General features: G+C 32.2%; 3 protein-coding genes across 3 annotated transcripts; 1 reads left to right on the top strand and 2 right to left on the bottom strand.

The window, feature by feature from the left end:
- Nucleotides 1-109: 109 nt before the first annotated feature.
- On the bottom strand, nucleotides 110-1,479 carry LOC111003205 (proteasome subunit beta type-3). Its single transcript, XM_022273604.2, has 5 exons — nucleotides 1,340-1,479; nucleotides 977-1,182; nucleotides 727-895; nucleotides 398-526; nucleotides 110-254 (listed from the first exon to the last, which is right to left on the bottom strand). Exons 1-5 carry the CDS (start codon nucleotides 1,340-1,342, stop codon nucleotides 144-146), a joined length of 618 nt encoding a protein of 205 aa, XP_022129296.1. The 5' UTR covers nucleotides 1,343-1,479; the 3' UTR covers nucleotides 110-143.
- Nucleotides 1,480-1,617: 138 nt separating this feature from the next.
- On the bottom strand, nucleotides 1,618-3,146 carry LOC111003206 (beta-ureidopropionase-like). Its single transcript, XM_045628236.1, has one exon. It carries the CDS (start codon nucleotides 3,063-3,065, stop codon nucleotides 1,953-1,955), a length of 1,113 nt encoding a protein of 370 aa, XP_045484192.1. The 5' UTR covers nucleotides 3,066-3,146; the 3' UTR covers nucleotides 1,618-1,952.
- A 597-nt stretch (nucleotides 3,147-3,743) lies between these two features.
- On the top strand, nucleotides 3,744-5,055 carry LOC111003207 (beta-ureidopropionase-like). Its single transcript, XM_045628235.1, has one exon. The coding sequence runs from the start codon at nucleotides 3,798-3,800 to the stop codon at nucleotides 4,980-4,982; it is 1,185 nt and encodes a 394-aa protein (XP_045484191.1). The 5' UTR covers nucleotides 3,744-3,797; the 3' UTR covers nucleotides 4,983-5,055.
- The last annotated feature ends 9,167 nt before the right edge of the window (nucleotides 5,056-14,222 follow it).

Below are 14,222 nucleotides of genomic sequence, written 5' to 3'. Positions count from 1 at the left end.
GTTCAATTTATGGTAATTAAGGTAGTCAAAATAGATATTGAGCAAATCTTTTAAAGTTATTAAAAAGTTGGAAGTATATGGTTGAAATGAATAAATAAATTAAAAAAAGAATATTTTAAAATTTTATTAGTAAACCCATTAAACTAATCCATCCTTGTCTTTACATGTTTCTCAGTGATTTTATCTTTCTCAACAATGTATACAACAGCACCCCAACCAGAGATTGCATCACGATCAGCAGCATTAACCAGAGCCTGTGGATTAAAAAATCTCATAAAGTATATGAGGATTTTACAAATTATAACTTAAATTAAAATAAAGTGTTGGAAAAAATATCTATTTTAAGTATCAATGTGAGAAACTGCATTAAATGATTTAAATATTGCACATAACATACCTGTGAGATAGTTTCAAACAATTCATCTGGTTTCAAGTTTGGTTCCCAAAGGGCCTCACACATCCCATAGAGTTGCTCCGAGCATGTTCCTGATACTACAAAGTCCTCTGGTTCATTGGGACATCCAATCTAAAAAAATTAAATAACACGGATTTGCCCAATTAAAGTATGCACACACAGTATCACTACATTTACAAAAGCATGCAAAAATGCATATATTCTATTTAACACATGTGGCAATTTCATTCCCAACAATACTTTGATGATTAATTGAAGCGAATGATTCAAATTTGTAATGGGACTGTTGTTAATAAGTATTGATTACTTACCAGATCCATATTACAGACATAGGGCTCACAAGTGTATGGATCTAAACCTGCAATGACAGGTTCAATGAAGTATGGACCAAACCTCCTCTCATACAAGAGGTTAGATAGCATAGCAGAGAATGTCTTCGGTTTCATCATTCTATTTTCTTTGAGCTCATATAAATTCATTCTGTAAATACAAGATTCTATTAATAAAAGTGATTTCTATAAAAACATAAACTAAGATTATTTGAAATGGTACTGCGCCTACCTGAATTTAAGCCTTTGAAACACTGTTTGTGTGTCTGTAGCAAGCCCTGGCAAACCAACAAAAAGAGTTGGTCCCATTTGAAATACTTTCGGGAAATTGGATGAAACCGTTTGGGCTTGAATACCATATCGCTTGTCAGTTGCAATAGCAACGCAGTCCTGGCCTTTCATTGCAACCACGGCACCACCATTGTAGGCTAATATCGACTAAAATATTCAATTTTGTTATTACTATCCTACAATTCCTACTTAGAGAGCACTATATGTTCAGAATTAGTAATTGTATGGTAGATGTTGCAAAAACACTAACGCCGGCTGATAAACTAACGAAACAACTAACGAAATACATGTTGAGTAAACTTACCATTGTTGAAGTATTATTATATTATCAAATTAATTTAAATAATTATACAGGGGGAAACGCAACGCTTTTCACAAAACTTTTATTTTCGAATGTATGTGATATACAAGAACGAAAATTGACATATCATCCTCACAGCACACTTTTCCACAGATCATCCGATCCGGATTCTGAAGTTCTTATTTATATCACAGACTATGAAATAATTTACATTACAGAATATTTATTTGATTGCCCATATTAAACAATAAAGAAAATATTAAAGCTAAGGTTAAAAATTAAACATCATTCCAATATCTTGATGGGTTAATTTTTAAAAGGTTTAATGTATTCTTTTCTATCTGCATGTTTAAACATTTAAATTCATAAGTATGTGAGGTATATTGTAATGCATTATAGTTTATGATAAATAACATATCTAAAAACTAAATGATTTAATTTACTTCTAAAATCTTGAAATTTACGAAAAGAGTGTTTTTAAAATGTATAATTTAGGTACCTTTAATTTTAATTTATAAATGACAAATGTAATAGAAGAAAAGGAGTAGGTATTTTAATTTAATCATATAAGATTAATTGCTATGTCTTTTAGTAATAAAACAGTAACGTTAAAATACTATGATGGTAGGGTATCATTATTTTTTGTGTTTTCAGTAGCGTTTTTCAGACATTCAACATACATATCTAAACGAGAAGTCATATTAAAACCCAATCGGTCTTTAACTTGTCTACAAAGATTTAAATCAATTTCCATTAAAAGTAGCCCATCTTTGCTTCTAGATAGCATTGGCGTTCTACACCCATCTGGTGCTGTTACGTAACTTGAGCCATAATACGACCTGGTTATCTCCTCGTCATTTACAGTAAACATCTCTGTGCCAACCCTATTGACACTACATGTAAAAAATCCATTGGCGATTGCTGCATTTCTAGCTTCTATACCCCAAAACGACTCCCCGAACTCTGAAATAGTTGCGGAAGGATTAAAAACTATTTCAGCACCGTTTAAACCAAACATTAGCCAATTAAGTGCATGATGTCGACCATAGCAGATATTTACAGCAATTTTAGCATATTTTGTCTGAAAAATGGGATGACCGGTATTGCCAGGTGAATAGTAGCTTGTTTCATTGAAGCTTCCCACACTTGGCAAATGATTCTTGCGATGTTTTCCCAAATACTCCCCTTTTTCGTTAATTACAACTGCTGTATTCCACCAAATGCCGTTTTCATCGATTTCTAAGATAGGTGATATAATTACCACCTCATACTTTTTAGCAAATTCACTCAAAAACCTTGTGCTTGGCCCATCCTTAGCTGACTCTGCAAAACCAGACCATGCTTCTTTTTCCCTAGTGCATAAAAAGAATGGCATTGACCAGGTTTCTTGTAGGCACAATATACGTGCCCCTTCTGACGCTGCGACCTCTATTATTTTCCCTACTTTATCGAATATTGCTAACCTCTGTTCATTGATAGATCTATCAGTCGACAAGACAATAGAATGTTGTATTAAACCAAGTCTTATTATTCTTGGTTCTCTAAGCTCCTCTCTGGCTGCTTTAAAAGAGTATCCTTCCACTTCAAAATTATACTTTACACTTGCCCATTTTGTAGCATCTTGCAGCATTAGTTCACAATTCGCACTTCCGTAATATATTTTATTAAACTCACTTAAATTAATATCAGATAATTTTTCTTTCAATATTTTGTCTACAGAACGATCCATAATACTTCAATGAACTAAAACTTCTGAACAGTTGTTTTGCGATAAGTGCGTGATAAATCACATAATATCTTTATTATGTGATATGCGCCGCAAACTGGAAGTTTATTTAATCATAGTATACTTGATTGACTATAAACTTGTTTTGATTCGCAGTAAGAATGTTTTATGAACTAGAATATCTTAGAGCTTGAACCTGATCACGTAGGCATGCATTCATTAGGTATTTCTAATTAAATTATATGTACCTATAGGTTTTATGGTAAAATGTATTATGCAACAAATCATTCTAGTTTATGTTGTATCTACTGAGTATATATTAATCTCTGCTTGTTAATTATTGTTGATATTAAAATTATTTAATTTCTTGAGTTATCTTGAAATAATAAGTGTGTAAGATAAATATTGAAAAATAATTATCTTACACACATTTTAAAAGGTTTATTGTGGCTTTTTTCGGTATTGTATAGTATGCGTCTATATTTGCTTTATGTAGTCGTAAATATCCTAATGAGTTGTCGCTAATGGGAAAACAAATAATCGTTCAGATATTGTTTTATCGTATCATTAAATAGGGGTAGAGGTCATCGAGCTCTAGTCAGCCACCCACCGTGATAAAATACGTCATAAAATGCACCGCACAAACTACCACAGTAGTCGAAGCTATTTAAGGCCGCGAATCATCGAGAAAATCTAGTCATACTACCTTCACATACCAGACCGGACGATATTAACATGGACGGAGAAACTAAGAGTCTCGAATCTATTATTGACAATAATTTAAGCAGCCGTGATTTAGAAGAGTTCAACAGAATTTACTACGGTCGCAAGAATCACCACGAAGTACCTTTAAAGGATACCTCAATCGCTGCTGCTAAGGAATGTGACTTTGAAATTGCTGCCTACGCTTTCCCAGCTAAAAAAGAACACACCAGACCATCTAGAATTGTCAAGGTAGGAGTTATCCAACATTCCATTGCTATCCCTACTGATCGTCCGGTTAACGAACAGAAGAACGCCATATTTGCTAAAGTCAAGAAAATTATCGATGTAGCTGGTCAAGAGGGAGTAAACATTATCTGTTTCCAAGAGCTATGGAACATGCCTTTTGCCTTCTGCACACGAGAAAAACAGCCCTGGTGCGAGTTTGCCGAATCAGCTGAAGAGGGGCCGACAACGCGTTTCCTTCGAGAATTGGCTATTAAATACTCAATGGTTATCGTATCTTCTATTCTTGAGAGGGACGAGAAACATGCAGATATCCTGTGGAACACGGCCGTTGTAATAAGCGACAGTGGTAATGTAATTGGGAAACACCGCAAAAACCACATTCCCCGCGTAGGCGACTTTAACGAGTCGAACTACTATATGGAAGGAAACACTGGACATCCGGTGTTCGCTACCCGTTACGGTAAAATTGCTGTAAACATTTGTTTCGGCCGTCACCATGTTTTGAATTGGATGATGTTTGGACAGAACGGCGCTGAAATAGTCTTTAACCCATCAGCAACGATAGCAGCAGAGGCTGGCAGTGAATACATGTGGAATATTGAGGCTAGGAACGCCGCCATTACAAATTGCTACTACACAGCTGCAATTAACAGAGTTGGATATGAAGAGTTTCCCAATGAGTTCACCTCGGCTGACGGAAAGCCTGCCCACAAAGACATTGGTCTATTCTACGGCTCCAGCTACTTCACAGCTCCCGATGGGGTGAGATGCCCAGGTCTGTCGCGTAATAGGGATGGGCTTTTGATATCCGTTATGGACTTGAACTTGAACCGGCAGATTAGAGATCGCCGCTGCTACTACATGACTCAACGTCTCGATATGTACGTAAATAGTTTGAGCAGAGTCCTAGAACTGGATTACAAGCCCCAAGTTGTTCACGAGAATGATAAATGCAAAGAAAAGGAATAAATATCAATAACTAATAAAGAAAGAGATATATATATATAATATGTTTTACTTGAATAAATATTATTTACTAGTATTCTATATTTTATTTAAAAAATACACGAAACTTCCATTAATCATTTTAATAAACTTTTGAGAAACATTTTTGATTAATAAAAAATTGTTATGTATTACCAGATATTCCTTAATTGACCTAGAGTTTTCCGAAATTTTCCATTTCTTTTGGATGTTGGTTAAATTTAAAAGGATGAATACATTTCATTTTAGATTTTAGGTCTCGTTAGTGTGTTTTTTAAAAAACACTAAGAAACAACGTTTTATATTACTTATAACATTTATACTTTATTATGAAATCATTATAATATTATACATAGAGTAAGATATAAATATATAATTCAAGTTCATATTTATATAATATTCCGGTTTCTACGTAAAAAAGCACGCACTGGAAGTACCTACGTACTTTTTATTGGGCATTTGTAGAATAGACATTAAATGATATATAATTAACGGTGAATCTGGTAAAGATTCACCATCGCTACTATTTCTACGATCATTCTGTCAAGTATTAGGAGTAAATATGTAATATTTTATTGATTTATTGTTTTTTTAATAAATAAATCTCATCCATTTATAAGCCCTTTAAGCTACTTAAAACATAAGACTTATATTTCTGATCTTTCCTTAATTCTAACTGCGTAAATAAATCACAATCTACATAATATGTAGATAGAATAAATCACATATTAATGAGTGAACCAGCAATAACGACTTGATTGTAAAGTAGGCTATACTTAAAGTAATCTACTTTGAATAATAAAACGTACCGAGATCTTGTTTATAACCTAAACTTTATAAAATGATAATTCATACATTATTTGTTAGTTTATATATAGGTATATATTAAGTACTACGAGGGAAAAAAGATCAAGAAATGGAAAGAAAAGAAACTAATAGATTTAGCTTTCGAACAACACTTAGTCATAAGTCATCTTATATTCACTATACAAGAAAAAAAAAACAGAAGGTGGACATGGTTATCCCCTGACGGGCGCTTTAAAAATGAGATCGCCTATATACTTACCAATAGTGCCATATCATTCGAAGATTGTCATGTCCTTTCAAATTTAAATTTTAACAATGAAAATGGGGGAGGCCTTTATCCATGGGCACACAGAATCAGTTATCGTAGTTTAACAAAAACAATAGCTATAATGTATATATTATGTATTCTTATATAAGGCTATAAATAAATAAAATATATTAAGTACATATATCTTGGTAACTATGAAGATAATTATAGGAATGTACAGGATTGTCTTATGTTTAACTACGAAGATTACGTTTAAATTCCTATGAATTAAGAAACTCGCTATAATTTTCGTGATAGCGTTAAATTTAATTTGAACAAAAACACATACCTTTTTAACTAACTCTGGCCATGAATACTGCTACATAAAAACATTTTTTTATGAAAAAATTTTCACGATTGAAGAACACTGCAATAAGCAAAATAATGATTGTATGTGATCGGAAAGGTCATCCTACGTCAGTGATGGTTCGGTAGGGCGAAAAAAAAATAGTATTGATATGTCGAGAAGTCACAAAACTAAATTATTGTGATAATGAAGTGAAAACTTCAGCCAACGGATCAAGATACAGGATATTGGGTCATGTTGTGAAACCTCTCATTTTTTTTTAAATACACCGTGGACTTTCTAAGACTTTATAAAAGCCGGAGACTGGTCCTAGTGGACTTGAGTCTCTTAAAAAATCTTTGCAGCAAACAGTGGCCAAAATTCCCTCGGAAACAGTGCGTTAATCCATAGATTCGTGGCCCAACAGAAAAGTATAAAAGCCAAAGGTAGCCAAAGCCATTTCGAATAGAATATTTATTTATTTATTGCTGAGACCTTAATAAATATATAGGTGTACATTTTATTAATATAACATTACTTAATTAAAGAAATGCTTTTTCATTTGTATCAAGTTATTGTTAACCTTGAAAAATATTTGCTTTATCGCGCAATGCCCTCTTCAGGTCGTGACCATCGATTTCTTTACCAAAATATTATTGTTTAATAAAAAAATGACATTATTGCAATTATTAGTTTTTATACATCCCATTTAGATTTTGTATTTAGGTAGAAGACGTAATAATGAATATTATAGTTTCTATGGTTTGTTTGCCCATTAAGCCCATTCTTAAAACACTGTTTTTTTTCTTTTAAATGTTTATATAAATATACGTTTTTGTTTGTGCATTTTTAATTGTGCATTGCATGGAATAATGCAAAAGTTTCCGAAATTATTTATTAATTATTTGTTATTTAAGATATTGTTAAGTCAAAGTCAAAATTAAAAACTTCATATAGGTAAACAACTATCGTCAGATGAGAAGGTAAATTAATTCCAAGTTTACATTACGATTGATGTCCCAAGTCAAGGGCTTAGAGCGGGCTACAATAACTGGCCAGAAACTCTCCGCATCTCTTATTAATAGCTAAGTTTTGAGTCATTAAATGTTTGAGCAAATCAGTCCGTTAATTCACGTTTAACGAGATCTTTGAATTCATTTAATGATAATTCCTTAATTTCGCTTTGGGAATTTTATGTAAAAACTAATACAATTTCCATATAAGGAGTGGTTTATCTTCTGAAGCTTGGTTGGTCGTATACTTGGTGAAAGTCACCATTTGCGGCAAGAATATATTGACCAGATAGTGTCATAATATGAAATGCCTTAAACTTATTCCGTACCGACTCCCTTAAGAGAAATAGGACGAATATGTATGTACTATTCTACCCAGGAAATAGTGAAAAGATATTTAAACACCACGCATGCTATTATAAAACGAAAGAATTATATTTAATCTGTCTGCTGTCAATATTTTGTTACAAGTGTCGAGACGCGAACTCAACATTTTAATTTCAGCGCAATTTTCTCACTCCTGTCGAGAGATGTCGCTAATGTGTTGCTCTCTCGCGGATGTTGCATCAAGCCATCTTTGAATATAAATGCTACAGGGAAATAGTCTTTAAATAGAGGTGCTACAACAGGTTTTTGCTTAGTGAAAGAGATATTTAACTATCCGTGGCAGCGAGGTTTCCATTGCTTTCTAGAGCACTTGGAGCCCGTGACATCCATTACTAAAGTGATATTTCGGAATAGGGTTGCAGAACGTGTTCACTTTTTACACTATGCACTAAGTGCTGCAGAAATTAGTGAAAAGAGAGTTAACGAAATTTAACTAGAAATGACTAGTAATTTGAATGTGACTCAATTGGGACTTGATACAAAATCACTTTTCGATAGACGTGACCCACTAAAGCTGAATGTTTTTTTATAATGAAAATGGTTAAGTAACAAAGCGTGAGCTAATGTCATTTCCATACAACTGTCATTATCATACATAAGATAAAAGTTTTGGTATTGAAGTGTCACATATTATTGGCTCTATAAATTATTTCATCGTAGTTCATACTACTACTATTTTATTGTAAGATACGGAATAACAATGTTGGGGCTTAATCAGAGGCATCTTGACTGAACCCCAGCAGGGTTATTAAATAACAGTAGTGTATGCATACTGCTGTAAACTCCGAGTCAGAGTTCTCCTTTGTTACATATGGCCAATTGTTCTGTACGGCTGTGAAGCTTGGACAATTAAAGAAGATACCCGCCGGCGCTTAGAAGCATTTGAGATGTGGTGCAATCTACGCATGCTTCGTATCAGCTGGATCCAGAAGGTGGAGGAGGTTCTGAGACGAGTTGGAGTGGTGAAAAAACTTATGCAGAACATTGAGCAACGAAAAGTTGTGTACCCGGGCCACGTATTGCGCCATGACCGCTACCACCTCCTTCAACTAATAATAATGGGTAAAATCCAGAGAAAACGGCGTGTTGATCGAAGGAAGAAGTCATGGCTTCGCAACGTCAGGGAGCGGTATTGCAAATTCGGAAGAGTTGCTGCATCTGGCGCAGGACAAGACGCGGTTCAGAAAACTGACGGCCAACCTCCAGTAATGGCCTCTCCATTGAAGAAGAAGAAGAAGTGTATGTAGAAAGTCGAAACTTAATTTCTATGAAAATTACAGTTCGTATCGATAAATTTTGATACAAATTTAGTTTTCGTCTTTCTACATACACTACTGTTAAGGCATCTTGACTAAACCCCCTGAACATAGTACTGATTTACTGATTATAAAGTAAACTTTCTTTTCTGGTCAGAATTTTTTTTTACACCAGACAATGTCAGTTATCTAGTAAACGTTTTGTATTCAATAATACAATATTTATTAACTAATTGACGACTTATGAAACATGAAACAGTAATACAAAATTGCATCTATATGAGATAACAAAGTAATTAATAAACATTGTCTGTAAAATTTTTGCATCTGGTAATTAAAGTCGTTATGTTTCAGATGAAAGATGGCCGCATTGCCGTTTCCGCCGGGGCTTTTTAATTTTTCGTTTACGCTCTGCGATTTCAATTTTTTTCGCGAATTTCTCATTAAAGTTTGTCCTATAATACTTTGGCAAGCTAAATTAAGAAATTATGTTTTTTTGTTCTTGTTTCTATTTGTCTAATAAATAACTTAATTACATCTTCTACACTATTGGTTTTAAGTAAGTACAAACAAATATATCGTTTTCTAACCTTACCTAAATGATTATCTTACAGCTTATCAATTGGACTTGAATTTTTTGTAACTCCAATTGTTATTTTATCTTTAATTAAATGTCTCTACATAAAACATTATCAATTTATGTTGCCTCCTTTTATACTTTCCATAAAGAGCAGGTGTTATTATGTTATCTATATTGGAAAATGCGAACTCAAAATTCAAGCCACGTATGACGAGGTTCGTTTTGTATCTGTAGCATATTTTCCCGCCACAATTTCGGAGGGATTCAATCGACACATGCTCCGTTTCATTTCCGCTGCACTCTGTCCGCGAAGGTTTTTTGAACAGACTATTGAAAAAATGTTCCACTATTACACGAACTTGATTTGACTAAGAATAGTAAAAGTTGTGGAGCATTTAATTTATCGATTATTTATTACGTAATTTTATATACATGCATCGCATCAGTGAACTTTGTATCACATATTTGTTCAAAACTTATTTTTTTTTCTTAAAACAGTCCTCATATTAAAAAAAAAATTATGACATCGTTGACGTTTTCTTTCTTTCGTTTATTATTTTTGTATCTTACCGAACAAATCTACCCTGAACTTTCAGAAATATTTCAAGATCATAATTAGCCAGATCGGTCCAGCCATTAATTTTTATTTACGTAGCCAAAACTAACAGAAGATAAATAAGTGAAATATCATCCAATGACAGGTTAATATTAATAAAAAAAAAACTCAAAAAAGCATTACAATTAAATGTACAATCTACGAATAAACAAATATAAGAATAATAACTTATTACAATTTACGCGACAATAGACGCAAGACAATATACTAACATTTTGTGCTGCGTAACGTAAACTTTTATAAAGCGAGAAATATAAATAACTTTTTGCAAAATGTAAACTGTAAGCAAGACGAGTTTATTATTGTATGACCATATTTAAATTTGGGTAAATATAGTACTCTACTTTGTACATAAGCATTTCAGATTTACTGTGGAATTAAATTTTTCAAATCGAATGTCTGATTCCCTCTACTCCTACTATCCCTGTTCCACATTAGCGGCGGCAAATTGAAAAAGCACACTCGAAACCCCTTTAATGTCACGTGTGAGGACAATAGGCTATACATTGGTACACACATACATGTTTTATCGTTTTAAAAATTTGACATTGCAGGAAACGGAAGCCCGCCTCATGAAAAGTTTGCACTACTATTGAAAAATATGAATTGTGTTTAGGTTTATGAAATTTACAAAAGGTACCACTCGCTATTAACTTATAATAAATATAGGTGTTGGTTATAATTTCTCTTACCTGGAGTATCTATAAGGTAAAACTTAATATTTCACCATTTTCCTGCGCAATTTATTATTATATTAAATAACTATCCGAAAGTTTTATAAACGGTATACCAGGTAAAAGGATTTATTAGAGATATATACATATTAATACAGATCACACGATACATATTCGAACTACATAAGAATGTTTTTTCGGTGTAGTTTCAAATACGGCCACGGCTGCTAATATTACATTAAGTAACTTTACGAATTTAAATTTAACATTAAAATCTTTCTAAGTAGAAGACCAAAAAAGTTCCTAATATTTATTATTTATTTTTGTAGCATTTATGGCTAATACAAGTATTGTATAACATTTATTAAAGTACTCCATACTTATACTATACCAAATACCAGATAATTTTGGTAATCCTACATTTTACAAAAAATATAAAAATATTTTACGTCTAATTTTAGTTTTTACAAGCCTTTTTTTATCTAAGTACAAACAATAGCAAAAGGTTGATTTATTTGTATGGGCTAATTGTAAATTACTACTAATTGAATGATGTCAAAAATTACAAAGTGATGCATGGCTGCGACAGCATATGATGCAATAACGAGGAAGAAAGTGCAGAAGGTAATTATAATTACTTCATAATTGGATGGGTCGCGATATAGGGGTTGTAATTCAATAATATAACATGATGGATCGCGTTGAATTTACTCAAGAGAAGTATACTTTGTTGATGAGTTTTATAAAAATGAACACGGCTTTACGAGGTATATTGTATACAATTGTGAGTAAGTGCCCTCGTGAAGAAAATATAAGTTTATTTTTAAAGTATTACAGTTATATCTCTTATTATAGCAATGTTGATTGATGCTTTAGAAGTAATGATAGAGTAGATAGAATAGATGCTGTAGACAGAGACGAATACGCCGATTTGTTTTTATTTATTTTATCCACATATTTAAAATAAAAGATATTTATATCTTTTAATTTAAAAATATATCCAAACCGGATTACACCATAAATTCATCAGTCATTTTACTAATAATTTTATGTTAATAAAATATTAAGTAAGTCAACATGACTTTACATTATTTTTTATATTTTTGTTATTGTAATTATTTGCTTTTTTGTCGTTGTGTGCTTTTATAAATTATTGTCTACTTGGTCCGTCCGTATCCCGTCTGTTGTCATGTGTGTAAAACTGTTGTAGGATACATCTAATAGTATTATTTTTATATTTGATTTGTCTTCTTTTTGTTTGTTTAAAGTTATGTTTCTTTCCTGATAAATAAATAAATATTCACTACCAGTACAGAAAAAAACGCCTGTGTAAAACTAATTGCAAAAATAATAGACGCACATATTGGCTAGTAAGATATTACAAATAATTTTTAACATGCAGCCTGTGTATTAATAATATATGTAAATTTATAATAAATGAAAAATTGACTTCATATTATAAACTATAACGTATAGAGATCTCTAGTTCATCTATTAACAAAAACTTTATTGATAAAACAAAAGCAGCCCTTTGAATTATTAAGGGCAGAGGGTTACTGAGACCATAGAGTAGGCCGACATAGTTGATCACTCCCGCGAGTATAATCTGTCATTTATGGTACGCATTTTAAATTTCGAATAAGTCATCCATTTTGTGACACATACCCCTTGACCACTTCAGCTTTATTTGATATATAATGTATTTATTTATCAAAAAGCTACCGCTGCCATAATTATTCTTTATAGTTAAATGGCATCTCCATTTAGGAACTTGGAAAGGCATGTAAACACAACAGAAACAGAACAGAAAATACCTGGAGATCCTTGGAAGAGGAAGAGAGATAATATAGGTAGTCTAGATAAAAATTGATTAAAAATGAGTGTATTTTTTTTAAAATTATAATAGGATTAAGTTTAATTTTCTTTGATTTTGCAAGAAATAAAAGTTTAATTATTTATATCAAAATACTTAAAAAACAAATGTTTCATACTTGCCTAATTTGAGCCGAACGATCACAAATATTATAGAGCCATAACGTTGAACGAGAGACACAACCATGAGTAAATTATTATAGAGCCTTTAAGTTGGAAATCTGACCGAACTAATTGATGTTTTTATTAATTCTAAATATACTTTTACAAAGTTAAGAAATCCACACTTCTAACATCCACAATCGGCGTCGGGCAATAAGGCAGGTCTAGGTTCGTCTTCGTCGAGATTTAAAATCAACATAACTATTTTTCTAGGTACCTAAGACTACTTTGGTGGTTACGGTTTGTAAGAACTGGTAGTAATTGCTAACTCCCAAAGGTATTAAAGCTCAAAGGCCATGACATTTGGTCGGAAGGGCACGGCCTTTGGAGACGATTTGCTATTAAAATGAAAAGGCCATCTAGATCATAAAAGTTGTGGTAAGCTGTGACATTTTGCAAAAAAATAGGGAAATTTTTTGGTAGATCGGTTTGTAATTGACTAGTTCATGGTATAATTTAATAAAAAAAAAATTCAACTTTTCTTTTTTAATACTATACTTAGTAACTCACACACATACAATTATGTGTGTATAATATTATATGATATCTTTCACTTCTGTGTAACTATAACTTTGCATCTATTCGTATAATTACATGTATATTAATGTACACAACATTAATAATTAATTATGTATTTTTTTATAGAACGGGGGCAAACGTCAGTGATACCGCTATCCACTACACCGCCTCTCTTAATGCCAGAAGGCTCGCGATTACGTTGCTGGCTTTTAAGAATTGTGTCATGTTATTCTATAACTATGGAAGTATTCTTAAGTTTATGACCATGCATATATATTTTATATAATATAATTTCTATGTGTAAAAAAGTATGTTAACATTATATTGCAATAAAAGGTATACTTTTATTTACCCCAGGAAAGACTTGTGTTAATTTTCATTAAGATTTCTCTTGACTGTCATCTGAATCAAGTTAATGAAACAGCAGGAATCAAATCGTGTACTGACAAAGTAATAATTTCAAATCATTAACTTAAATTTGAACAAAAGCTGTAAATTAAAACCAATAATCCTTGATCCTCAAACTTTAAATTTATTACCGAGAACAGTTTGAATTAACCGCATATCGGTTCAGAGGAGAGGTCCTTTAAGACTGGCTGGAGGTTTTATTAAGAACATCTTATCTTGAAAGAGTTAACGTTTGAAGGGAGACATTTTTGCTCGATCATTATTAGCACGTGCTGTTGGGAATGGATTTAGCTACTAAACTGTGGAAATTTAACGTTAATTAATCAAAATCTTGAGTT

Source organism: Pieris rapae, chromosome 5 (assembly GCF_905147795.1).
Source record: "Pieris rapae chromosome 5, ilPieRapa1.1, whole genome shotgun sequence".
Classification (NCBI taxonomy): Eukaryota; Metazoa; Arthropoda; class Insecta; order Lepidoptera; family Pieridae; genus Pieris; species Pieris rapae.
The sequence above is the reverse complement of the archived record's forward strand: the minus strand, read 5'-3'. Positions and strand labels throughout refer to the sequence as shown.

Bases quoted from the DNA above. Each gene is read 5' to 3' on its own strand.
- LOC111003206 (XM_045628236.1), bottom strand. From the start codon at position 3,065: ATGGATCGTTCTGTAGACAAAATATTGAAAGAAAAATTATCTGATATT.
- LOC111003207 (XM_045628235.1), top strand. From the start codon at position 3,798: ATGGACGGAGAAACTAAGAGTCTCGAATCTATTATTGACAATAATTTA.
- LOC111003205 (XM_022273604.2), bottom strand. The intron at 527-726 runs GTAAGTAATCAA...TAATTTTTTTAG, and splicing joins ATGTCTGTAATATGGATCTG to ATTGGATGTCCCAATGAACC. The intron at 255-397 runs GTATGTTATGTG...TTTAATCCACAG, and splicing joins TGTTTGAAACTATCTCACAG to GCTCTGGTTAATGCTGCTGA.